Here is a 25462-nt window from a genome sequence, read left to right as displayed (position 1 = left end):
AAGAGAGAGTGGGAATTGTCAGGGTCTCAGACTCTGGTTTTCATGTATATATACTGCTCAAAAAAATAAAGGGAACACTTAAACAACACATCCTAGATCTGAATGAAATAAATAATCTTATTAAATACTTTTTTCTTTACATAGTTGAATGTGCTGACAACAAAATCACACAAAATAATCAATGGAAATCCAATTTATCAACCCATGGAGGTCTGGATTTGGAGTCACACTCAAAATTAAAGTGGAAACCACACTACAGGCTGATCCAACTTTGATGTAATGTCCTTAAAACAAGTCAAAATGAGGCTCAGTAGTGTGTGTGGCCTCCACGTGCCTGTATGACCTCCCTACAACGCCTGGGCATGCTCCTGATGAGATGGCGGATGGTCTCCTGGAGGGATCTCCTCCCAGACCTGGACTAAAGCATCCACCAACTCCTGGACAGTCTGTGGTGCAACGTGGCGTTGGTGGATGGAGCGAGACATGATGTCCCAGATGTGCTCAATTGGATTCAGGTCTGGGGAACGGGCGGGCCAGTCCATAGCATCAATGCCTTCCTCTTGCAGGAAGTGCTGACACACTCCAGCCACATGAGGTCTAGCAATGTCTTGCATTAGGAGGAACCCAGGGCCAACTGCACCAGCATATGGTCTCACAAGGGGTCTGAGGATCTCATCTCGCTACCTAATGGCAGTCAGGCTACCTCTGGCGAGCACATGGAGGGCTGTGCGGCCCCCCCCAAAGAAATGCCACCCCACACCATGACTGACCCACCGCCAAACCGGTCATGCTGGAGGATGTTGCAGGCAGCAGAACGTTCTCCACGGCATCTCCAGACTCTGTCACGTCTGTCACGTGCTCAGTGTGAACCTGCTTTTATCTGTGAAGAGCAAAGGGCGCCAGTGGCGAATTTGCCAATCTTGGTGTTCTCTGGCAAATGCCAAACGCCCTGCACGGTGTTGGGCTGTAAGCACAACCCCCACATGTGGACGTCGGGCCCTCATACCACCCTCATGGAGTCTGTTTCTGACCGTTTGAGCAGACACATGCACATTTGTGGCCTGCTGGAGGTCATTTTGCAGGGCTCTGGCAGTGCTTCTCCTGCTCCTCCTTGCACAAAGGCGGAGGTAGCGGTCCTGCTGCTGGGTTGTTGCCCTCCTACGGCCTCCTCCACGTCTCCTGATGTACTGGCCTGTCTCCTGGGAGCGCCTCCATGCTCTGGACACTACGCTGACAGACACAGCAAACCTTCTTGCCACAGCTCGCATTGATGTGCCATCCTGGATGAGCTGCACTGCCTGAGCCACTTGTGTGGGTTGTAGACTCCGTCTCATGCTACCACTAGAGTGAAAGCACCGCCAGCATTCAAAAGTGACCAAAACATCAGCCAGGAAGCATAGGAACTGAGAAGTGGTCTGTGGTCCCCACCTGCAGAACCACTCCTTTATTGGGGGTGTCTTGCTAATTGCCTATAATTTCCAACTATTGTCTATTCCATTTGCACAACAGCATGTGATATTTATTGTCAATCAGTGTTGCTTCCTAAGTTGACAGTTTGATTTCACAGAAGTGTGATTGACTTGGAGTTACATTGTGTTGTTTAAGTGTTCGCTTTATTTTTTTGAGCAGTGTATAATTATGCATAGCTTATCACATTGTTAATACTGTTATGTTTTGTGTGTCTTTTTGTTGCTTTTCAAGTCTTGTGCTATTACTCTCTTAGGAACCAGAAGGGGGAAGTGGAGAAACCAAAGCCGCTCCATCTGACATATAACAAGACAGCAGATTCAGCTGGAATGGCATTTTGTTATGTGATGATAGATGGGAATAAAATTGTGTGATCATAGTACAGAGGCCATAAGTCTCTTAATTTGTAAACCTCGAGGTGAATGTTGTTCATTGTTTGTTCCATTTGTTAGATTGTGTAATTCATGTTTTATGATCATTTGTTTTTGTTTAAATTCATGTTTTATTATCATGGTTTATCCATTTATAAGTAATTTCGAAGTTTATTTTAAATTGCACATTAGGATGCTATTGTTCAAGAGGAAGGACCGTTGGAATCGGCTAAACTTTGAACATTGAGATATTAAATAAATGATAGAGAAGAAGCCTTGAATAGAAAGAGTGAAAGAGACTGGGTTTTATGTCAGAAGTTAAGGGTTCTCTGTAGAAAGACAGAAGGCTTTAGAATGTGTTGGGCGGATGAGAGGAGAGCAACTGTTGATTATAGGGAAGACAGATGGATATCTGTGGATTAGGTGAAGGAGGGGTTGAGGTCAGGAGTTGAGGGTTGAGGTCAGGAGGTGAGGACAGATTCCCTTAAGGGAGTAATAAGGGTTTGGTATCCTGTTACCCTCTTTCTGTTGAACCATAAGATGTAAGGATTGGAGAGAAGGCGGAGTGTCTTAAGTGGGATGTATATAACTGTGATGGAGAGAAATGTTTTTCTGTCTGAATACAGCTGTACAGAACCTTTGGGAAGAATTAAACTTGGTTAACCTCTTAGGGCTAGGGGGCAGTATTTACACCGCCGGATAAAAAACGTACCCGATTTAATCTGGTTACTACTCCTACCCAGTAACTAGAATATGCATATACTTATTAGATATGGATAGAAAACACCCTAAAGTTTCTAAAACTGTTTGAATGGTGTCTGTGAGTATAACAGAACTCATATGGCAGGCAAAAACCTGAGAGATTCCTTTACAGGAAGTGGCCTGTCTGACCATTTATTGGCTTTCTTTGACATCTCTTTCCAAAACAAAGGATCTCTGCGGTAACGTGACACTTCCCACGGCTCCCATAGGCTCTCAGAGCCCGGGAAAAAGCTGAATGTCGTCATTCCAGCCCCAGGCTGAAACACATTATCGCCTTTGTCAAGTGGCCGATCAGGGGACAGTGGGCTTAGGCGCGTGCACTGGTTGCCCCCGTCTTTCTTTTTTTTCCTCTATTTACCGAAACGCAGATTCCCGGTCGGAATATTATCGCTTTTTTACGAGATAAATTGCATAAAAATTGATTTTAAACAGCGGTTGACATGCTTCGAAGTACGGTAATGGAATATTTAGAATTTTTTTGTCACGAAATGCGCCATGCTTGTAACCCTGATTTACCATTTCGGATAGTGTATAGAACGCACGAACAAAACGCCGCTGTTTGGATATAACGATGGATTATTTGGGACCAAACCAACATTTGTTATTGAAGTAGAAGTCCTGGGAGTGCATTCTGACGAAGACAACAAAGGTAATAATATTTTTGTTATAGTAAATCTGATTTTGGTGAAGGCTAAACTTGCTGGGTGTCTAAATAGCTAGCCCGTGATGGCTGTGCTATCTACTTAGAATATTGCAAAATGTGCTTTCACCAAAAAGCTATTTTAAAATCGGACATAGAGTGCATAGAGGAGTTCTGTATCTATAATTCTTAAAATAATTGTTATGCTTTTTGTGAACGTTTATCATGAGTAATTTAGTAAATTGTTAGTAAATTCCCTGGAAGTTTGCGGGGGGTATGCTAGTTCTGAACGTCACATGCTAATGTAAAAAGCTGTTTTTTGATATAAATATGAACTTGATTGAACAAAACATGCATGTATTGTATAACATAATGTCCTAGGGTTGTCATCTGATGAAGATCAAAGGTTAGTGCTACATTTAGCTGTGGTTTGGGTTTATGTGACATTATATGCTAGCTTGAAAAATGGGTGTCTGATTATTTCTGGCTGGGTAGTCTGCTGACGTAATCTAATGTTTTGCTTTCGTTGTAAAGCCTTTTTGAAATCGGACAGTGTGGTTAGATAAAGGAGAGTCTTGTCTTTAAAATGGTGTAAAATAGTCATATGTTTGAGAAATTGAAGTAATAGCATTTCTAAGGTATTTGAATATCGCGCCACGGGATTAGACTGGCTGTTGCGTAGGTGGGACGATTTGCTGCCACCTACCCTAGAGAGGTTAAAGCTTATCTAGTTTCCGTGAGTTATTTACTCTGAAAAATAAGAACCTAACAATACGTAACAAACACGTTCAAAGAAACGATCCCTCTATCTTTAAAAAGAAGACTGTAGTATAAAGATGTTGAGATCCCTCACCATGAAGACTGCTATGGCCCCTCCGATGATGAATCCGGCGATGACGTCACACCAGTGGTTGCGGTACTCCACCACCCTGTTGATGCCCGTGAGAAACGCCAGACATATGAGACCCAGAGATAGGACAGGCTTGGCCAGCTTGGTCCCCTTGGCCTTCACTGTTAACGTGATGTACATCTGCAGCAGGGAGACACACATCAAATCCAATTTTATTGGTCACATGCGCTGAATACAACAGGTGTAGACGTTACAGAGAAATGCTTACTTATGACACCATTCCCACCAATGCAGTTCAAAATTAAGACAAATATTTGCTAAATAAAAAAGGAAATAGTAACACAATAAAAACAATAACGAGGCTATATACAAGGAGTACCAGTACTGAGTAAATGTGCTGGGGTACGAGGTAGTTGAGGTAATACAGTATGTACATGTGGGTAGGGGTAAAAGTGGCTAGGCAATCAGAATACAGAATAAACAGAGTAGCAGCAGAGTATGTGAAATGTGAAAGTGTGTCTGCGTGAGTGTGTGTGTTTATGTGTGAGCGTGTGTGTGTGTTGGAGTATCAGTGTAGTATGTGTGAGTGTGTGGGTAGAGTCTAGTGAGTGTCCATAGAGCCAGCGCAAGGGAGTCAGTGCAAAACAACTAAGATAAATAAATAAATAATAAAGGGAGTCAATGTCAATTCCAAATGGCTTGGGTAGGCTGGAGTCTTTGAGAAATTTTAGGGCCTTCCTCTGACACCGCCTGGTCGCCTGGTATAGAGGTCCTGGATGGCACGGAGTTCGGCCCCAGTGATGTACTGGGTCGTATGCACTGCACTCTGTAGCGCCTTATGGGTCGTATGCCGAGCAGTTGCCATACGAAGCAGTGATGCAGCCAGTCAAAGTGCTTTTAATGGTGCAGCTGTAGAACATAGAGGATCTGAGGGCCCATGCCAAATCTTTTTAGCCTCCTGAGGGGTAAGAGGTGTTTTCATGCCCTCTTCACAACTGTGTTGGTGTGTTTGGACCATGATAGGTCCTTAGTTGACGTAGACACCCGCTCCACTATTGCCCTGTTGATATAAATGGGGGGCCTGTTCGGGCTTCCATTTCCTGTAGTCCACGATTAGCTCCTTTGTCTTGCCGAGGTTGAGGGAGAGGTTGTTGTCCTGGCACCACACTGCCAGGTCTCTGACCACCTCCCTATAGTCCGTCTCATCGTCATCGGTGATCAGGCCTACCACCGGCGCATCGTCGGCAGACAATAGTGTTGGGGTCGTGCGCGGCCACGTGGGTGAACAGGGCATACAGGAGGGGACTCAGCACGCACCCCTGAGGGGCCCACATGATGAGGGTCAGCATGGCGGATGTATTGTTGCCTAAACTCACCACCTGGTGGCGGTCCATCAGGAAATCCAGGATCCATTTGCCGAGGGAGGTGTTCAGTCCCAGGGTCCTTAGCTTAGTCATGAGCTTCAACACTATGGTGTTGAACGATGGGCTGTAGGCTGTAGTCAATGAACAGCATTCTCATGTAGGTGTTCCTTTTGCCCAGGTGGGAAAGGGCAGTGTGGAATAAAATAGAGATTGCATCATTTGTGGATCTGTTGGGGCAGTATGTGAATTGGAGTGGGTCCAGGGTGTCTGGGATCATGGTGTTGATGTGAGCCATGACCCGCCTTTCAAAGCATTTCATGGCTACAGAGGCGGTAGTCATTTAGACATGTTACTTTGGCGTTCTTAGGCACAGGGCCTATGGTGGTTTGCTTGAAACATGTAGATATTACAGACGGTGTCAGGGAGAGGTTGAAAATGTCAGTGAAGACACTTGCCAACTGGTAAGCACAAGCTCTATATACGCGTCCTGGTAATTCTTGTGAATGTTAACCTGTTTAAATACCTTACTCACATCGGCTACAGAGAGCGTGATCATACAGTCGTCTGGAACAGCTGGTGCTCTCATGCATGGTGCAGTGTTGCTTGCCTTGAAGCGAGCATTGAAGGCATTTAGCTCGTCTGGTAGGCTTGCGTCACTGGGCAGTTCACGGCTGGGTCTCACTTTGTAATCCTTGATAGTGGGCAAGCCCTGCCACATCCGACGAGCGTAAGAGCCAGTGTAGTAGGATTCGATCTTAGTCCTGTATTGACACTGTGGGGACAACGTCATTGATACACTTATTAATAAAGCTGGTGACTGATGTGGTAAACTCCTCAATCCTGGAATATATTCCAGTCTGTGCTAGCGAAACAGTCCTGTAGTTTAGCGTCCACTTCATCGGACCAAGCGAGTCACTGGTACTTCCAGTTTGAGTTTTTGCATGTCAGCAGGAATCAGGAGGATAGAGTTATGGTCCAATTTGCCAAATGGAGAGCGGGGGGAGCTTGGTATGTGTCTCTGTGTGTGGAGTAAAGGTGATCTAGAGTTTTTATCCCTCTAGTTGCACAGGTAACATGATGGTAGAAATGATGTAAAACAGACTTCAGTTTTCCTTCATTAAAATCACCGGCCTCAGGAGCGCTGCCTCTGGATGACCATTTTCGGTTTTGCTTATGGCGCTATACAGCCCGCTGAGTGCGGTCTTAGTGCCAGCATCGGTTTGTGATGGTAAATAGACAGCTACGAAAAATACAGATGAAAACTCTCTTGGTGAATAGTGTGGTCTACAGCCCTCAAAGTCAACACTGAACCTCGAAGCCAGTTCCACAGGTTTCGGACCTCGTAGGGCAAGAGTTAAATAACCCTGGTCTAGAGCTTATAATGAAGTGTCTAGAACCTAAAAGGGTTCTCCGATAGGAAAACCCTTGGAAGAATGCATTTTGGTTCCAGGTAGAACCCTACTATGTTCCATGTAAAACCTTTTCCCCACAGGGTTCTACCTGGAACCAAAAAGGGTTATCCTATGGGGACAGCCAAAGAACCCTTTTGGAACCTTGAGACTTCCTTAATATTAGAGAGCGTGCACCAGCTGTTGTTAATAAAGAGACACACATCACCCCCCTGATCTTATCGGAATCTGCCATTCTGTCCCGCCGATGCATAGAAAAACTAGCTAGATGTATATTATCCATGTCCTTGATCAGCCATGACTCTGAAAAACATAGTATCCGTACTCAGTACATCAGATTGGAAGGTTGGGTGTTCGATTTCCAGTCGTTTCATATGAAAGACAAAACATTTGGGACCTGGTGTCTCTGCTGTCTATGGAGCTGTACTTGTATGTCAAGCTGCCTCACACTACAGAAACAGGAGATAGAATAGCCCATAGGGCAGGAGTCTGACTCAGGCAAGGCTTACTTTTCTTACCGCTCCAGGGTCAGTTGCAATGAACACTATTAAGCGTTCTAAAAAAGATAAGTCTCTGTAGTTAATTTGCTGAAAGAAAGGTCATGTTGAATCTGCCACCAAAGGTTAATTATACTAAACCAAAACATAAACAACAATTTCAAAGATTTTACTGAGTTACAGTTTGTAGAAGGAAATCAATCAGTCAATTGAAATAAATTCATTAGGCCCTAATTTATGGATTTCACATGACTGGGCAGGGGCAGCCATGGGCGGGCCTGGGAGGGCATAGGCCCACCCACTGGGGGGCCGGGCCCAGCCAATCAGAATTAGTTTATCCCCACAAAAGGACTTTATTACAGACAGAAATACTCTTCAGAACTGCCCCCTCAGACGATCCAGCAGGTGAAGAAGCCGGATGTAGAGGTCCTGGGCTGGCGTGGTTACTATCCTGCAGTCAGCATGCCAATTGCACGCTCCCTCAAAACTTGAGACATCTGTGGCATTGTGTTGTGTGACAAAACTGCACATTTTAGAATGGCCTGTTTAGTTTCCCAGCACAAGGTGCAGCTCTGTAATGATCATGCTGTTTAATCAGATTCTTGATATGCCACACCTGTCAGGTTGATAGATTATCTTGGAAAAGGAAGACTGCTCACTAACAGGGACGTAAACAAATTTGTGCACAAATATGAGAGAAATAAGGTTTTTGTGCGTATGGAAAATTTCTGGGATCTTTTATTTCAGCTCATGAAACATGGGACCAACACTTTACATGTTGCGTTTATATTTTTGTTCAGTATATATTTAAACTTTCAATTAATTTGCAGTTTCAATGAAGTGGAGATGAAACATTTGCTCTAGTAATGTTAGGAGAGGACATTGTTTCTGCTCTTCCAACTCACATCCAGTCCCTCACCCCTCTAGCGACAAGCATGAAGGAGAGACAAGGGTTATGCAGTCGAGTCTATGTCTGATTCTGAGAGACAATGTCCAATAAGGCTGAAGAGCAAGAGGCAGCAATTACCGCTAAGCTCTAGCTGGTAGGCACAGAGCAGCCCTGAGACCCAGAGACATAGCCTACAGTATTAACCAGAAAGTAATTTGAATAACTCGCCCTGCATTCACTCTGCATTGACTCCAAATGTACCCCTCCTCTGGCAACAATAAATAATTCAAACAAAACATTAGAAATGATTAGGCAAATATAAATACTGTCTTCTAAACATTCTAATGCTGGATGAGTGTTAATGATAAGCATGTCCCCAAACTGCTATGTCTAGCCTCTACCCTCAGGCTTCACATACAATCAGTCGCTTTGAGAAAAACAGAGACATCCAATCTTAGAGGGCGGGCCAAAACTGACCCTGGGCGGGCCACTTGAAGAATGCATTTTGGTTCCAGGTAGAACCCTATTATGTTCCATGTAAAACCTTTTCCCCACAGGGTTCTACCTGGAACCAAAAAGGGTTATCCTATGGGGACAGCCAAAAAAACCTAGTTCTAACAGTAGAATAGTTTTAGAAACTTCAGAGTGTTTTCTATCCAAATCTACTAATAATACGCATATATTAGCTTCTGGGCCTGAGTAGCAGGCAGTTTACTCTGGGCACGCTTTTCATCCGAACGTGAAAATACTTCCCACTATTCCAATGAAGTTAAACAAAGTGGCGTAGATCATCTTCAAACTGTCCTTAGTAGTACATTTGGCGTAGTCGGCAGGATCAGATATGCATAGTTAGCATGAGATCCCCCACTTCACCGTATGTACTGTATAATAGCCAACTGTGGTAATATCATCTTGTATCCCTAATAGCCCACCAACAAACAAACAAATACGTAATAGTAATAAATAAATTATACGTAATAGTAACTTCTACAAATGGTGTTCTACACTTACCGCTGTGTAGAGCGCGGCGTAGACACTGAGTGCCGCCTCTTTGGAGGGGAAGGATTTGCGGGCGCGCATGATGTCGTCCTCGTTTCCCGTGCACACCCCCTTTTGGTTGACGAAGCGGGCGGTCTGCATGCAGCCCAGGGCCGTGTAGTTGGGCTTACACACCGTCAGGAAGTGGGGGGACAGGTTTCCTGTCACAACCTGGCCTGCGTTTACAAAGATGTCTGTGGAGAACAGTCCGAACGCATACACACCTGGAGAGAGATGGGAATCAGAGAGAGAGATGGGAATCAGAGAGAGAGAGAAAAAAAAAATCAATAAAGGTTAGAGGTGAGGAAGTGAAGAGACAGGGTGGTCTCCAACCACTGTGTTAAATGAGTCAAAGACTAATGATGAGTATGTGATTATCTTTGTCTAGACGAGAGTCCATCACCTTGAATGTCTTCCTCCAGCTTGAACTTCTGGCAGAATAGTTTTTTTAGGGAACTGATGCCGCCAGCATTCACGTGCTAGTCAGAACTAGGAAACTCTGAAATGTCTAACTTGTAGTTAATTACGTGTCGTGTTCAACAAATTACCAAATCAGACATTTCAGAGTTTCCAAGTTCCGACTAGCATGTGAATGCGGCATCAGTGGAGGTCTCAACTTATTGTTGAGAGTTAGAATAGTAGAATACACAAAGTGCAATTTAGAGGTTTGGTTGTGTATCAGCAGTTTTTCTATTGTTATGTGAGTCACTGGCAGTCACTCAATTAGCCCATGTCAGCCACATTTTTGGATTGGTAAATTAATTTTCCCCAGCTATCTAAACTTGTAGTAATCATAGTCGATTTTGTTAGTCACTCTCACTCAGATATAATTTAAAAAATGTCAAGCATTTCTCTCCAACCTATGGCAAAATGTGTAGAAATACAGGACATTTGCTGTGAAACTGCACATTTGACAGAATGTTTACAATTGCAGCAAACTTTCTTTAAAACTACAACATTTTCTCTACGTCCCATGGGAAAATATGTAGAATTACAGGTAATTAGCTGTAAACTGCACATTTTTCTCTCGCCAACATAGTTTATGTCCCAGGGACTGTTTGTATGTCAATGCAACAGGTCAAACTGACAATGATTACAAGAGAGGGGCTCTGGGATTGTTAACTTTAGAAGGTACCTACTCACCTTATCGGGACACTGCATAATCTAATGTGTCTGAATTCCATATACGGCTGTTTATGAATGATTATGTATCTCTCCCTTTGAAAGTCTTACTAAGGCAAGTGCCTTGGGAGAGCAGTTAAAAGTGCCCGGATCATAAACAAGTTTATAATTTATCAATAGTCCTATGTGTGATTCAGGCCACGTGAAGGTCAGGGTGAGAGCACTGCCCCTGAGTCTGGGACACCTGTCTCTAGTCTGTTTAACCATTACCTTATGAGATACAATTATTTCCTTTATGGAGTTATCAAGAGCTGTAATTTGATTTGTTATTTTTTATTTATTAGGCAGTGTTGGTTTTTGGGGACGCATGAGTCACGATGTGAGAGTCATGTATCCAACGGGGTATTACCGGTCCCCTATGGTACATATGCAAATTAGGTTCCCTGGGCCTTTGGTAAATATGCAAATTGCTTTTCTTCACATGCCTGCCAGTAAAAGGAAAAAGATGTTGGTAATGGTTGAGTTACTCCAAGTGGGTTGAAGTTTTCTTCATTTTTTTCTTGCTTCAATAACAACTTTCACCAGATTGGGTCTGCTGGATGGTTGGGATTTCACGCTAAGGATTAGCCCTCTAACTCCCTGACCCTGTAACTCTGCAATGAGACCGCCAAGATGATAGGTGAATACAAGCCAATTTTGAAAAAAAAAAAATTGTTTCAACTGTGTGTTATTGTCTTTGACATTTGTTTTAGAAATATGTATTAACAATATTGGTAGTAGTAATAATTTGTCACACAGTAAATAACTCAGAACTGCCCTAAATTAAACTGTTCTTCTGGTCTGTCCTCTCTCGAGGTTATGGCGAAGTTGACCACAGATGGTATCTAGATGCATGGTAGGGATCATTTGACCACGAACTGTGTGAACCTCAACCTCCCCTAACCAGCTGAAGCAATGACGACAATGGCGTTCAGTATGGTCTTTCACCACTTCTACCGTGAGTCCGAGCCAGCAACCTGTACACTGCTCAGGTCAGAGACATTATCAAGGGCCATCCACTTTGTGCTATTGGGAGGATGAACTGAAACACTATCTGAAGAAGAACATTAAGAAACATCAGAAGGATGGGTGCCAGGAGGGGGGTGGTCAACAGTGCCGTAATTGATTTAGGCTTATCCAAAATTGTTTATTTTGTAAACTGCACATTTTTCTCTCCCCACCATGGCAACATTATCCAAATCGCCAAATTTCACTTAGGGCCCCCAAAAGTCTAGGGACAGCTCTGACTGCATGTGTGGGTATGGATGTGGGTACGCAGACCAGCAAGCAACTGCGGTTCCTCAGGATGAGTTCAGATTTTTTGTGGCCCCCACCCAATAAATGTTGCCCATAACTGGATTAGGTGAGATGACGAACTACTGGTAGTTGAGCTGAATAGCTACACAGCAAGGTCTAGCAAGGTTATTCTATTTTTTTATTATTTAACCTTTATTTAACTAGGCAAGCCAGTTAAGAACAAATTCTTATTTACAATGACGGCCTAACCCGGACAACGCTGGGCCAGATGGGGAGGACTCCTCCTCTGAGCAGAGTGAAAACCAGTCAAACAGACTGAGTAAAAATGGGTCACACACACTAAAGGCTGGACCAGAAGCCATTAACATCCTGAGGAGCTGCCCAGGGCCTGTGTGTCACCAAAAGTTGCCTGGGAGCTGTTCATTAGTGACAACATCACTGAGGAGGTTCTAAAGTGTACAAATTTAGAAGGACGGAGAATAGCAACAGCAAAAGGGACAGAGTGGAGAGAGGTCAACAAAGAGGAACTAAAGGCCTTTATTGGCATAGAGAAAAGGTGGGATGTCTCCACACGGGAGCTATTTTTGGATCAACTGCAGAATCCAATGTATAATGCCACCATGTCAGTCGGAAGATATGAGGATATCCGTCACTACCTGAGGCTTGATGACAGGAGGACCAGAGTGTTCAAAGAGGCAGCATTCCGGTATGTGTGGGACCTTTTCCAGCAAACTGTAAAGGTTCATACCCAGCGACTGTGTCACAGTGGATGAGCAGCTTTCCTCCAGACATGACGCTTGGCATCCCATCCAAAGAGTTCAATCTTGGTTTCATCAGACCAGAGAATCTTGTTTCTCATGGTCTGAGAGTCCTTTAGGTGCCTTTTGGCAAACTCCAAGCGGGCTGTCATGTACCTTTTACTGAGGAGTGGCTTCTGTCTGGCCAATCTACCTTAAGGCCTGATTGTTAGAGTGCTGCAGAGATGGTTATTCTTCTGGAAGGTTCTCCCATCTCCACAGAAGAACTGAGGCAATGGAAGGATGTGGGGTGATGCAAGAGAGCCATGCCACCACCACTCAGAGTAGCCAGGGCCAGAAGAGGAAGAGGTGCCAGCTCTGCCCAACACAGAGGATAGAAAAGTCAGCTGCTGGTGTTCTCAGCACACCTTTCTGCAAAGACCCCACTCAGAGCAGCCAGGGCCAGAAGAGAAAGAGGTGCCAGCTCTGCCCAAGGGCAAAGGATGGAAAAGTCAGCTGCTGGCGTTCTCAGTGCAACACACCCATCTGCAAAGAGCATGTTCTTATGCTTGTGGTTTGTAACAAATTAATGGACTAAGACGCACACTTTGTTCCTTTTCGTGTTCATGTTTTCTGAATTCACAATTGTTAGTGTTGTCGTTTATAGTGATGATTAACTTTGGATTTTCAAATAAATGTTTTGAAATTTTATAAAATATTCTTAAGGTGGTTTTATTTTGTTCTTCACACCAAAAGGTTGAATGTGAAACTTTGATTGTAAGATTGATTGTAATAAAAATATGCTAAGATTTTCAATAGCTGTTATGAATTTTCATAATATGTTATCATTGAAATGTGTATCAAACTGTTGAAGAGCGACTAAAAACATTTCAAACAAAATAATTATTGAAAGGTCCAAATAATTATGTTCCACAAAATGAATAATATTTTAGACACATATAAATAAAACACAGACATTATCGGGTCATTTTGACCCGGCATATGCATTCTTGGGATGTCATGTTTACTATGCATCCTAGGGTTAAAGTAGAAATAGAATGAAACAAACAGGCATTCTATGTTTGCTCTATTATAGTGGCCACTATAGTAGACATCGATCAAGTGCACAAGACGACATGTGTGCAAAAATAACCCCCCTCACTCACACAAAAGTGTTACTGTCAAGTTCAACACAACAAAAGCAATATCTTTGGGCTACACTGCACATTATTACATTGTACACTTTCTGCCTGTGGACATCTGTTCTACAATGTGCCAGCAGAGCATGATACCCTTGGTTGGTATAATCTCTTTCAGGCAGAGAGTACACCAGTGGCATGCCCCTTTTTATCCACTGTATTGAAAGAGGGAAAGTGTATGGCGTTTCTTTCACCTCTATTGACATCCAGCATAATAAATCAGGCCCAACTCCAGCTACACTTGATCCCTGAATGAAGCAACGCCTCATTTTCACCTAATTCTCTCATTCTGAAAATTAACCACATTCTGTAGAGGGAAAACATTAGTTCACAGATAGTAGTTAGCTAGTTACCTAGTTAACATTTCACACAGATTGCCAGGGTCCAGTAAGCAACTAACGCGTTATAACTTGAGGAACGGAAAGGAGTCGTATACCAGTTAATACTGTAGCGAATTGGTTAGGTTACTAACTTTAGCTCATCCGATGTTGTAACGTTAGCTAGCTAATGTTAGCTGTCTGACTTTATTAGCCAGAAAATGTTCACACAATAAACTAAATTATTAGATCAGCTAAGTAGGCTAATGTTGCTCAACATTTCTCTGGCTAGCTAAGGCTTCTCACCTCCCTCTTCGTTAATAGTTCAGGGGACACACTGCTGTAACTGCCTTTGCACTATCTGCTGTCTTTCTAGAGTGCGCGCTGATTCTGTAACTAGCAAATTGGTTGTCTCTTCTCTCTTCAGTAGCGTGCGGCATTCTGTTGTTATGTGAACGACTGGCTGAGCCTTGGATACAGCAGGTATTTCTCCAAACGCGCATCACTCGTTTGCTTACAGCCAGTAATGATCCAAAGCCTCTCCCCCCTAAACTTTTCTCATCGGATCTGCACGATTCACGTAGGTCACCTATTTTGGATTCAAAACGGCGAATTTCACCGAAACGTGACTAGTTCGCATCCCTGATATACTGTATTTTATACCATCTATTGCCTATGCCGCTCTGTCATTGCTCATCCATATATTTACTTGTATATATTCGTATTCCATTCCTTTACTTAGATTTGTGGGTATTAGGTAGTTGTGGAATTTTTAGATTACATGTTAGATATTGCTGCACTGTCGGGACTAGAAGCACTTCGCTACACTCGCAATAACATCTGCTAACCATATGTATGTGACCAACAAAATTGTATTTGATTTTGAAGTCAAGTGGTATGAATACTTTCTGAAGGCACTGTACTTTAAGGCCTGCTATAGTGACAAAATCAGGTTGGAAACATGAGCCGGTGTGTCATGAAAATGGCGTCGACAGACATGGTAGCTCTGCTTCTAGCTCCTAAGTTTTTTTGTGTGTTATTTCTTACTTTATTAGCCCAGAATGTTTTTTTGTGTTATTACATAAAGCCGGAAATAACTTTTGGATATCAGAGTGGCGGTAACTCATCAGCATTACAACCAGAAATACGACTCCCGAATTGGATCCTTTGTTTGTACCACCCAGGGCAATTTAACTTATCCCAGAGGCTGCTCCAAGATGCCGGCGGAGAAGAGGTATTTGGAGTGAACTTCTAGTCCGACTCAGGAGGCGTGCACACCATCCACCGCGTCCGAGTATTTACTCACTAATGTTCAGTCCCTGGCCAATAAAGTAGACGAGCTCAGGGCGAGGATCTCCTTCCAGAGAGACATCAGGGACTGCTCTCTGGATATACAGGCCGCGTCCATACAGCCAGCTGGATTCTCAGTACATCGCGCAGACAAGAATAAAGACCTCTCAAGGAAGAAGAAAGGCGTTGGTGTATGTATCATGATTAACTACTCATGGTGTGATTGTGACAACATACAAGAACTGAAATCCTTTTGTTCAGCCGACCTAGATTACCTCACAATCAAATGCTGATCGTATACCTCCCAAGATCATTATTTTAGGTTCTAGTCACAGCCGTTTATATTCCCCCTTAAGCCAATACCACGACGGCCCTCAAGGAACTACACTGGACTTTGTGCAAACTGGAAGCCACATATCCTGATGCCGCATTTATTGTAGATGAGGATTTTAACAAAGTAAACTAGGAAAACGCTACCGAAGTTCTATCAACACGTTGCCTGTAGTACGCGTGCATCAAACTCTCAACCATTGTGACTCCCCCTTCCGGGATGAATACAAGGCCCTCCCCCGCCCTCCCTTCGGCAAATCCGATTACGACTCCAACCTGCTCCTCCCTTCCTATAGGCAGAAACTCAAAACAGGAAGTTCCCATGCTAAGGTTTTTGGAATTGGAATCCATGCTTCAAGATTGTTTTGATCAACCCGGATATGTTCCGGGTTGCCTCTGAGAATAACATTGACGTAAACACGGACACAGTGACTGAGTTCAACAGGAAGTGTATAGGGGTTGTTGTTCCCACTATTAAAACCTGCCCAAACCAACCAAAAACTGTGGAAAGATGGCAGCATTCACACAAAACTGAAAGCGCGAACCACCGCATTTAACCACGGAAAAGTGACTGGGAATATGGTTGAATACAAACAGTGTAGTTATTCCCTCCGTAAGGCAATCAAACAGGCAAAACGTCAGTACATAGACAAAGTGGAGTCACAATTCATCAGCTCAGACACGAGACGTATGTGGCAGGGTCTACAGACAATCACGCATTACAAAGGGAAAACCAGTCAAGACGCGGACACCGACGTCTTGCTCCCAGACAAGGTAAACACCTTCTTAACCTGCTTAGAGGATGACACAGTGCCACCAACACAGCCCGCTCCCAAGGACTGTGGGCTCTCATTTTCCGTGGCCGTGGTAAGACATTTAAGTGCATTAACTCTCGCAAGGCTGCCGGCCCAGACGGCATCCCTAGCCGTGTCCTCTGAGCATGCGCAGACCAGCTGGCTCGAGTGTTTACGGACATATTCAATCTCTCCCTATCCCGGTCTGCTGTCCCCACTTGCTTCAAGATGTCCACTATTGTTCCTGTACCCAAGAAAGCAAGGGTAACTGAACTAAATGACTATCGCCCCGTAGCACTCACTTCTGTCATCATGAAGTGCTTTGAGAGGCTAGTTAAGGATCATATCACCTCCACCTTACACCCTAGACGCATTTCAATTTGCATACCGCCCCAATAGATCCACAGACGACGCAATCGCCATCTCACTGCGCACTGCCCTATCCCATCTGGACAAGAGGAATACCTATGTAAGAATGCTGTTCCTTGACTATAGCTCAGCCTTCAACACCCTATTTCCCTCCAAGCTCGGGGCCCTGGGTCTGAACCCCGCTCTGTGCAACTGGGTACTGAACTTCCTGACAGGCCGCCCCCAGGTGGTGAAGGTAGGAAACAACACTTCCACTACGCTGGTCCTCAAGGGGCCCTACAAGGGTGCGTGCTCAGCACCCTCCTGTACTACCTGTTCACCCATGACTGCATGGCACGCACACCTCCAACTCAATCATCAAATTTGCAGACGACAACAGTAGTAGGCCTGATTACCATTAATGACGAGACAGCCTACAGGGAAGAGGTGAGGACCATTGCGGAGTGGTGCTAGGAAAATAACATCTCCCTCAACGTCAACAAAATGAAGGAGTTGATCGTGGACTTCAGGAGACAGCAGAGGGAGCACGCCCCTATCCACATCGAATGGACCACAGTGGAGAAGGTGAAAAGTTAAAGTTCCTCGGTGTATCACTGACAATCTGAAATGGTCCACCTACACAGACAGTGTGGTGAAGAAGGCGCAAAAGCGCCTCTTCAACCTCAGGAGGCTGAAGAAATTCGGCTTGGCCCTCTAAGACCCTTGCAAACTTTTACAGATGCACAATTGAAAGCATCCTGTCAGGCTGTATCACCGCCTGGTACGGCAACTGCACCGCCCGCTACCGCAGGGCTCTCCAGTGGGTGGTGTGGTCTGCCCAAGGCACCATGGGGCACACTGCCTGCACTCCAGGACACCTACAGCACCCAATGTCACATAATCAAGGACATCAACCACCCGAGCCACGGCTTGTTCAACCCGCTATCATCCAGAAGGTGAGGTCAGTACAGGTGCATCAAAGCTGGGACCGAGAGACTGAAAAACAGCTTCTATCTCAAGGCCATCAGACTGTTGAATAGCTAAATACTAGCCGGATACCACCTGGTTACTCAACCCTGCACATTAGAGGCTGCTGCCCTATGTACATAGACATGGAATCACTGGTCACTTTAATAATGTTTACATACTGCTTTACTAATTTCATATGTATATACTGTATTCTATTCTATTTTAGTCAATGCCATTCTGACATTGCTGATCCTAATATTTTTTCTTAATTCCATTCTTTTACTTTTAGATTTGTGTGTATTGTTGTGAATTGTTAGATACTACTGCACTGTTGGAGCTAGGAACATCAACATTTCACTACGACTGCAATAACATCTGCTAAATATGTGTATGTGACCAATAACATTTGATTTGATTACACTAGCATTGGGCTTCCTGTCCTATAAGCTGTCACTGGCCAAAACACAGTCACTGTTAAAAAAATGACTATATTACAGATATTCAAACAGCTTTTATCCAATCAATTCCGCTCCACTTCATTTCTGTAGGGCTTTTGGAAATGTTATTTTCTTACAGCAAGGGTAAACACCACAGAGCATTGCTTCAAGCAAGCACACGGCAATGACAAACATTCCATTCACCATCTTGACTGCAGCCAGACCTAGGCATATGTGGGTAGGTTTAACTTTGTTGACACTACTGATAGCTTGCTACATTGTACTTTACTAGCTGCATTAAATATAGGTTAACATCACTCATCATCACTTATCATTTTGAGTCAGACATTTCCTGTACACCACTTACAGTATACCAACAATCTTTGTCTTATTTTGAGTGCAGACCTTTGACATTATATTGCAACGAAGGTCCTTGCTACCATATCATGAATTCGGGCAGCCATTCTGCATGGGGACAGTAAGCATTTGGCAAGTAGTATGGAGGAAGGTTACCGCCAAAACACGTACCCAGGAAGTGGAAGGTCCTGCGCACCAGAGGATTGAGGTAACAGCAGTCTCCCATGACGATGATCTTCTCCCTGTTGTCCAGGTCCTCTGACACATACTGAAGCAGAAACAACACCGACTCTATGGCTGTGATCTAACATACAGAGGGAGAGAGAGAGACTTTAATCACTGTTAACAGGATCTGAATATTGTGATTTCTTTTTGCAAAGGATGCAAACTATGGTCCCCGTTAAACCATCTTCCCTGTAGCAATGTCTTTGTGCCACATCAACCAAATGTCCTATTGAGGGCATGCATTAACACCTATTTTGTTTTCTCTCTGCAACCACACATAGAGTACAACACATAGACCTAAGGCGGAAGAATACTGCACCAATGAACAATGAAACGGGGCTCTGATTCGGTTCAGCTGTAATGCCAGTGCTCAACTACAGCTGTTGGCCTTGATTGGGCCATTTAGCTCAATTGCCAAAGTTCAATGGGGTGAAAAGCACCTTTAGGTAAAGACACTGTGCAGACATCCAGTATAATGTCTGCAATCATTTCCGGAAACAAACTAAGGCGGTTTTGTGGTGGTAGAGTGTTAATCCTTGGTATGTGACAAGGTAGGTTGGCAATCATGACAAATTCGTGACACAGGGCATCAGCTCTAGTCTGCAGGTTTACCTATTCCAACACCTAGCCCAGTGCATCAGGGATACTGTGTTTAATCCACTTCAGTGAGTTGAATCCACTTCAGTGAGATTATATTATACTGTCTCCCTGGTGTCCCTAGACTCTAGCTGCTGTCTGAGCCCCACCTGTTTTGAGCCCCACATTTTTTTGCAAAAAAAAAAGAAAATATTTTTGGGGGGCAGGGGGTTACATGTTTTGCATGTTATCATGTTATTTTGGCATTAATAAGTGTTACATATCAGTTTGCAAACAATGTAAAAAAAAAAGTTAATAAAGCCGCATACTAACATGGTCTCTTTTTTGCTTTCTTGAGTAATGCAGCTCCAAAATGCCATGATTGGCTCAGTGTTCTGTCACTCATGGGGACACAACGAAAATTCAAGCCCCTTGGGTGCTGCCATAGAGTTACATTAGAAGTGCCCATCCAAGAAGATTCAAGGTCATTGGCCACAGATAAAATGACGTCAAATCACGTTATATCTACAGTAGCTTTGATTGGACTGATCAACATCATACTTTCAAAATCTTAGATAGCAGTCATCATGAATCAAGTCGACATTCTACTGTCAAATCCTTTTTAACCCTTGTCATATGAAGAGAAATAATAAAGAAAAATTATAGATAAAATGTATCGGTGCTCATCGACCATTGGACATAAACATTACAAGTTGGAAATCGCCAATTTAACAATGAGTGGTTTGGAAGGAATCAGTGGCTAACTGCAAGCATTGCAAAGCAATCACTAGCCTGCTATTCAGTGGAGTGGGTGTGTGGTCCTAATTCTGGGTCTAAGTGTCTCTTTTCCAAGCTTAGAATGATAAACATTCAACGTTGGCCATGCTGTCAATCCAGCATGATTTCTGCCGTGCTCAAAACAACTGTTAACTTGGAACTGGGAAATCTGACTTCAATGAGTTCAAGACAAATGGGAACTCTTGGGAAAAAACGAGCTCCGACTGGGAAAATACGTTTTGAACGGTCATCCAACTCGGAATTGTAAGTCGGAAACTCGGGCCTCTTTCTAGAGCTACGACCTGAAGATCACTGACGTCATCATGATTCGACCTTGTTTCCAAGTTCCCAGTTGTCTTGAAAGCACCATAAATCCAGAGAATGCCAGACTTTGATGACAAAGTTTTATGACAAAATTTGCCCACGAAGGACTGGCGCACCACCTTCCTGTTCAAGTGAGCACAGCACAAGGTGAGTCCACACACGTCTTGTACGCTGCTGCATAAATTATGTAATGTAGGCCATAACAGTTTGTGGGCACCGTTTGTCACCATTATAGTGCAATTAATGTATTGTTTAGTGTTGTAGTGTAGCGGCTTTGCTGGCATGCATTCCATCTTTTTTTTGTTTTGTTTGCCCCACCAAGATATACATGCTAAAATCGCCACTGCTTATGAGTGTGGTCCAATCAAGAACATAATCATGATGGAATCACACTAGAAAAGTATGCCAACTGGGCTTATCCCTTGTAAGTACTTTGATTTTAAACACTTTGTAAGCTGCAAACATACATGTCACAAGTCATAATGGTACAGTTCTGAAGCACAAAAAAATTTGACATAATTTGCATGGACTCATTCTGTGTGCAAGAATAGTGTTTAATATGATTTTTGAATGACTACATCATCTGTGTACCCCACACATACAGATAATTGTAAGGTTCCTCAGACAAGCAGTGAATTTCAAACACAGATTCAACCACAAAGACCAGAGAGGTTTTCCAATGCCTCACAAAGAAGGGCACCTATTTGTAAAGAGAAAAGAAAAAAAAGAAAGCAGACATAGAATATCCCTTTGAGCACGAAGATATTAATTACACTTTGGATGGTGTATCAATACCAGTGGTGGAAAAAGTACTCAATTCTCATACTTCGTAAATGTAAAGATACCTTAAAAGAAAATGACTCAATTAAAAGTGAATGCCACCCAGTAAAATACTCCTTGAGTAAAAGTACATTTTTTTATTTTAAATATACTTAAGTATCAAAAGTAAATGTAGTTGCTAAAATATACACTGCTCAAAAAAATAAAAGGAACACTTAAACAACACAATGTAACTCCAAGTCAATCACACTTCCGTGAAATCAAACTGTCCACTTAGGAAGCAACACTGATTGACAATACATTTCACATGCTGTTGTGCAAATGGAATAGACAACAGGTGGAAATTATAGGCAATTAGCAAGACACCCTCAATAAAGGAGTGGTTCTGCAGGTGGGGACCACAGACCACTTCTCAGTTCCTATGCTTCCTGGCTGATGTTTTGGTCACTTTTGAATGCTGGCGGTGCTTTCACTCTAGTGGTAGCATGAGACGGAGTCTACAACCCACACAAGGGGCTCAAGTAGTGCAGCTCATCCAGGATGGCACATCAATGCGAGCTGTGGCAAGAAGGTTTTCTGTGTCTGTCAGCGTAGTGTCCAGAGCATGGAGGCGCTCCCAGGAGACAGGCCAGTACATCAGGAGACGTGGAGGAGGCCGTAGGAGGGCAACAACCCAGCAGCAGGACCGCTACCTCCGCCTTTGTGCAAGGAGGAGCAGGAGAAGCACTGCCAGAGCCCTGCAAAATTACCTCCAGCAGGCCAAAAATGTGCATGTGTCTGCTCAAACGGTCAGAAACAGACTCCATGAGGGTGGTATGAGGGCCCAACACCGTGCAGGACGTTTGGCATTTGCCAGAGAACACCAAGATTGGCAAATTCGCCACTGGCGCCCTGTGCTCTTCACAGATGAAAGCAGGTACACTGAGCACGTGACAGACATGACAGAGTCTGGAGATGCCGTGGAGAACGTTCTGCTGCCTGCAACATCCTCCAGCATGACCGGTTTGGCGGTGGGTCAGTCATGGTGTGGGGTGGCATTTCTTTGGGGGGCCGCATAGCCCTCCATGTGCTCGCCAGAGGTAGCCTGACTGCCATTAGGTACCGAGATGAGATCCTCAGACCCCTTGTGAGACCATATGCTGGTGCGGTTGGCCCTGGGTTCCTCCTAATGCAAGACAATGCTAGACCTCATGTGGCTGGAGTGTGTCAGCAGTTCCTGCAAGAGGAAGGCATTGATGCTATGGACTGGCCCGCCCGTTCCCCAGACCTGAATCCAATTGAGCACATCTGGGACATCATGTCTCGCTCCATCCACCAACGCCACGTTGCACCACAGACTGTCCAGGAGTTGGCGGATGCTTTAGTCCAGGTCTGGGAGGAGATCCCTCAGGAGACCATCCGCCACCTCATCAGGAGCATGCCCAGGCGTTGTAGGGAGGTCATACAGGCACGTGGAGGCCACACACACTACTGAGCCTCATTTTGACTTGTTTTAAGGACATTACATCAAAGTTGGATCAGCCTGTAGTGTGGTTTTCCACTTTAATTTTGAGTGTGACTCCAAATCCAGACCTCCATGGCTTGATAAATTGGATTTCCATTGATTATTTTTGTGTGATTTTGTTGTTAGCACATTCAACTATGTAAAGAAAAAAGTATTTAATAAGATTATTTCTTTCATTCAGATCTAGGATGTGTTGTTTAAGTGTTCCCTTTATTTTTTTGAGCAGTATAATTAAGTAAAGGGATGTTCTATTGATAAGTGTGCGAATTTGACCATTTTCTGTCCTGCTAAGCATTCAAAATGTAACTTTTGGGTGTCAGTGAAGTAAAAGTAAAAGTTGTCAAAAATATAAATAGTAAAGTACAGATACCCCAAAAAATTACTTCAGTAGTACTTTAAAGTATGTTTACTTCATTACTTTACACCACTTATCAATACACACAGTCACTACAAAGATACAGGCGTCCTTCCTAACTCATTTGGTGGAGAGGAAGAAAACCGCTCAGGGATTTCACCATGAGCCCAATGGTGACTTTAAAATAGTTACAGAGTTTAATGGCTGTGATAGGAGAAAACTGAGGATGAATAAACAACATTGTAGTTTCTCCACAATACTAACCTAATTGACATAGTGAAAAGAAGGAAGGCACTAAAGTAAAACTGCAAAAAATGTGGCAAAGAAATTAACTTTATATCCTGAATACAAAGTGATATATTTGGGGAAAATCGAACACAACACATCATTGCGTACCACTCTTCATATTTTCAAGCATGGTGGTGACTGCATCATGTTATGGGTATGCTTGTCATCGGCAAGGACGACAGAGTTTTTTGTTTAAAAAGAAGTGGAATAAACCTAAGCGCAGGAAAAATCTTAGAAAACCTGGTTATCTGCATTCCAACAGACACTGGAAGATAAATTCACCTTTCAGCAGGACAGCAACCTAAAACAGAAGGCCAAATATACACTGGAGTTACTTTCCAAGATGACATTGAATGTTCCTGGTTGGCCTACTGTAGTTAAAGTTTTGACTTAAATCGGCTTGAAAATCTATGGCAAGACTTGAATATGGCTGTCTAGCAATGATCAACAACCAACTTGACAGAGCATGAAGAATGTTAAAAAGAATAATGCGCAAATACTGCACAATCCAGGTGTGCAAATCTCTTGAAAGATTCACTGCCAAAGGTGATTGTAACATGTATTGACTCTGGGGGTTGAATACTTACCTAATCAAGATATATTTGTTTATTTTGTATTTATTTTACTTTGGCATTTCAGAGTATTTAGTGTAGTCGTTCACAAAAAATGACAATTAAATCAATTATAATACCACTTTGTAACACAGTTTTTTGGTAAAAAGTAGTGTCGTGTGAATACTTTCTCAAGGCACTGTACCATTTGACCCATCTGCACTTCAGCCCAATGCACAACAGAATTTTTAACAGGTAGGCCTACTATCGAGCACCAACAAACCACATTCACTCTATTATTGTAGGGCTGCCTTCTCTCTAACCTCCCTGTTTCTTCCCATGTCTGTGGCAATGTCCTTGTGATGCAAACAGATTTCAGCTCCATTATCGCCCATGTCCCTGTTCTTGTAACCGTGTGAAAAAACACATGGAGTGACTGGGCAAACTTCTGAACTTGAGCGCAAAACACAACAATGCCATCCACTCGAACCAGGGTGGCTTTGAAGTACAGCACAGTAGGCATTAGTGCAGCTGAGAAGCTATTTGGACTGAGACATCATCATGAGAAATCACCGGCTGTCATCATCGTGTGTGTAGGTGGCAGGGAAGTCAGGCGCAGGAGAAACCAACTTGGTGTAACTGGAGTAGTTTAATAAAAACAAAACCAACGTACATAAATAAAATAAACATGGGTAAAATAACCCGAGCACATAACAACAAACAATCTCTGACAAGGACATGAGGGGAAACAAAGGGTTAAATACACAACATGTAATGAATGGGATTGGAACCAGGTGTGTAGGAAGACAAGACAAAACCAATTGAAAATGAAAAATGGATCAATGATGGCTAGGAGACCGGTGACGTCGACCCCCGAGCACCACCCGAACAAGGAGGGGCATCGACTTCGGCAGAAGTCGTGACACCGGCTCACTTTCTCTACTCGTGGCACTCTTTGCAGAGAGAGAGAGAAGAAATCTCTATCAAATAATGTAGCCGCCAATCCATTGAGAAACAGTTCATAATATTTTGATGACTAATATCAGCCGAGAAAAAAAAGAAACTGAAGGAAACTATTGAAAGTGATGGTCAGCCTACATGAATCAAGCCTTTGGACATAATGTGCCGACTGGCCTTAGACTTGTTTTTTCCTTTATATGACTGAACAAAGCATCCATTTAATCTATTCCCACTTTTCTTTTAATGTTGTCTAACACTCATTATTTAGGCTTTAGAAGCTTACTGTAAATAAGACATGAGTTTGTCGATCTGCTTAATGACGCATCACTCGCTTATAGTCATTAATGAAGCTCTGACAAGCTCAACCTTTTCCAGTGTACCTCGGCAAAGCACAGGGACCTAAACCCTATGTAATTTATTCACATCTCACTGCAAACCCATCCCCCTACTACTGTGAACAGGAGCGAGCCAGAGCCTTATTCACGGCTCACTAATAATAGCAATCATGCCATCTTTGGCCCATACATGTCAAGCAGTATAACCCTGATAAGTGGGAATGTTCCTCTGGCCGCTTTACAAGGACTTTAGCAGGTTATTATTTTATTCTTGTTCATTTTCCATATATTGACAGCTCCGAGC

General features: G+C 43.4%; 1 protein-coding gene across 1 annotated transcript in view; it reads right to left on the bottom strand.

The window, feature by feature from the left end:
• LOC106568899 (phospholipid phosphatase-related protein type 5) overlaps positions 1-25462 on the bottom strand; it is a 71732-nt gene that overhangs the window by 31515 nt on the left and 14755 nt on the right. The window contains exons 2-4 of the mRNA XM_014139688.2: positions 18655-18787; positions 9261-9511; positions 4094-4270 (exon numbers count right to left, since the gene is read on the bottom strand). Coding sequence (XP_013995163.1) covers positions 4094-4270; positions 9261-9511; positions 18655-18787 — 561 coding nt within the window. The remainder of the gene's footprint in view (positions 1-4093; positions 4271-9260; positions 9512-18654; positions 18788-25462) is intronic.

Source organism: Salmo salar, chromosome ssa14 (genome assembly GCF_905237065.1).
Source record: "Salmo salar chromosome ssa14, Ssal_v3.1, whole genome shotgun sequence".
NCBI lineage: Eukaryota > Metazoa > Chordata > Actinopteri > Salmoniformes > Salmonidae > Salmo > Salmo salar.
This window is presented reverse-complemented; position numbering and strand designations above follow the sequence as displayed.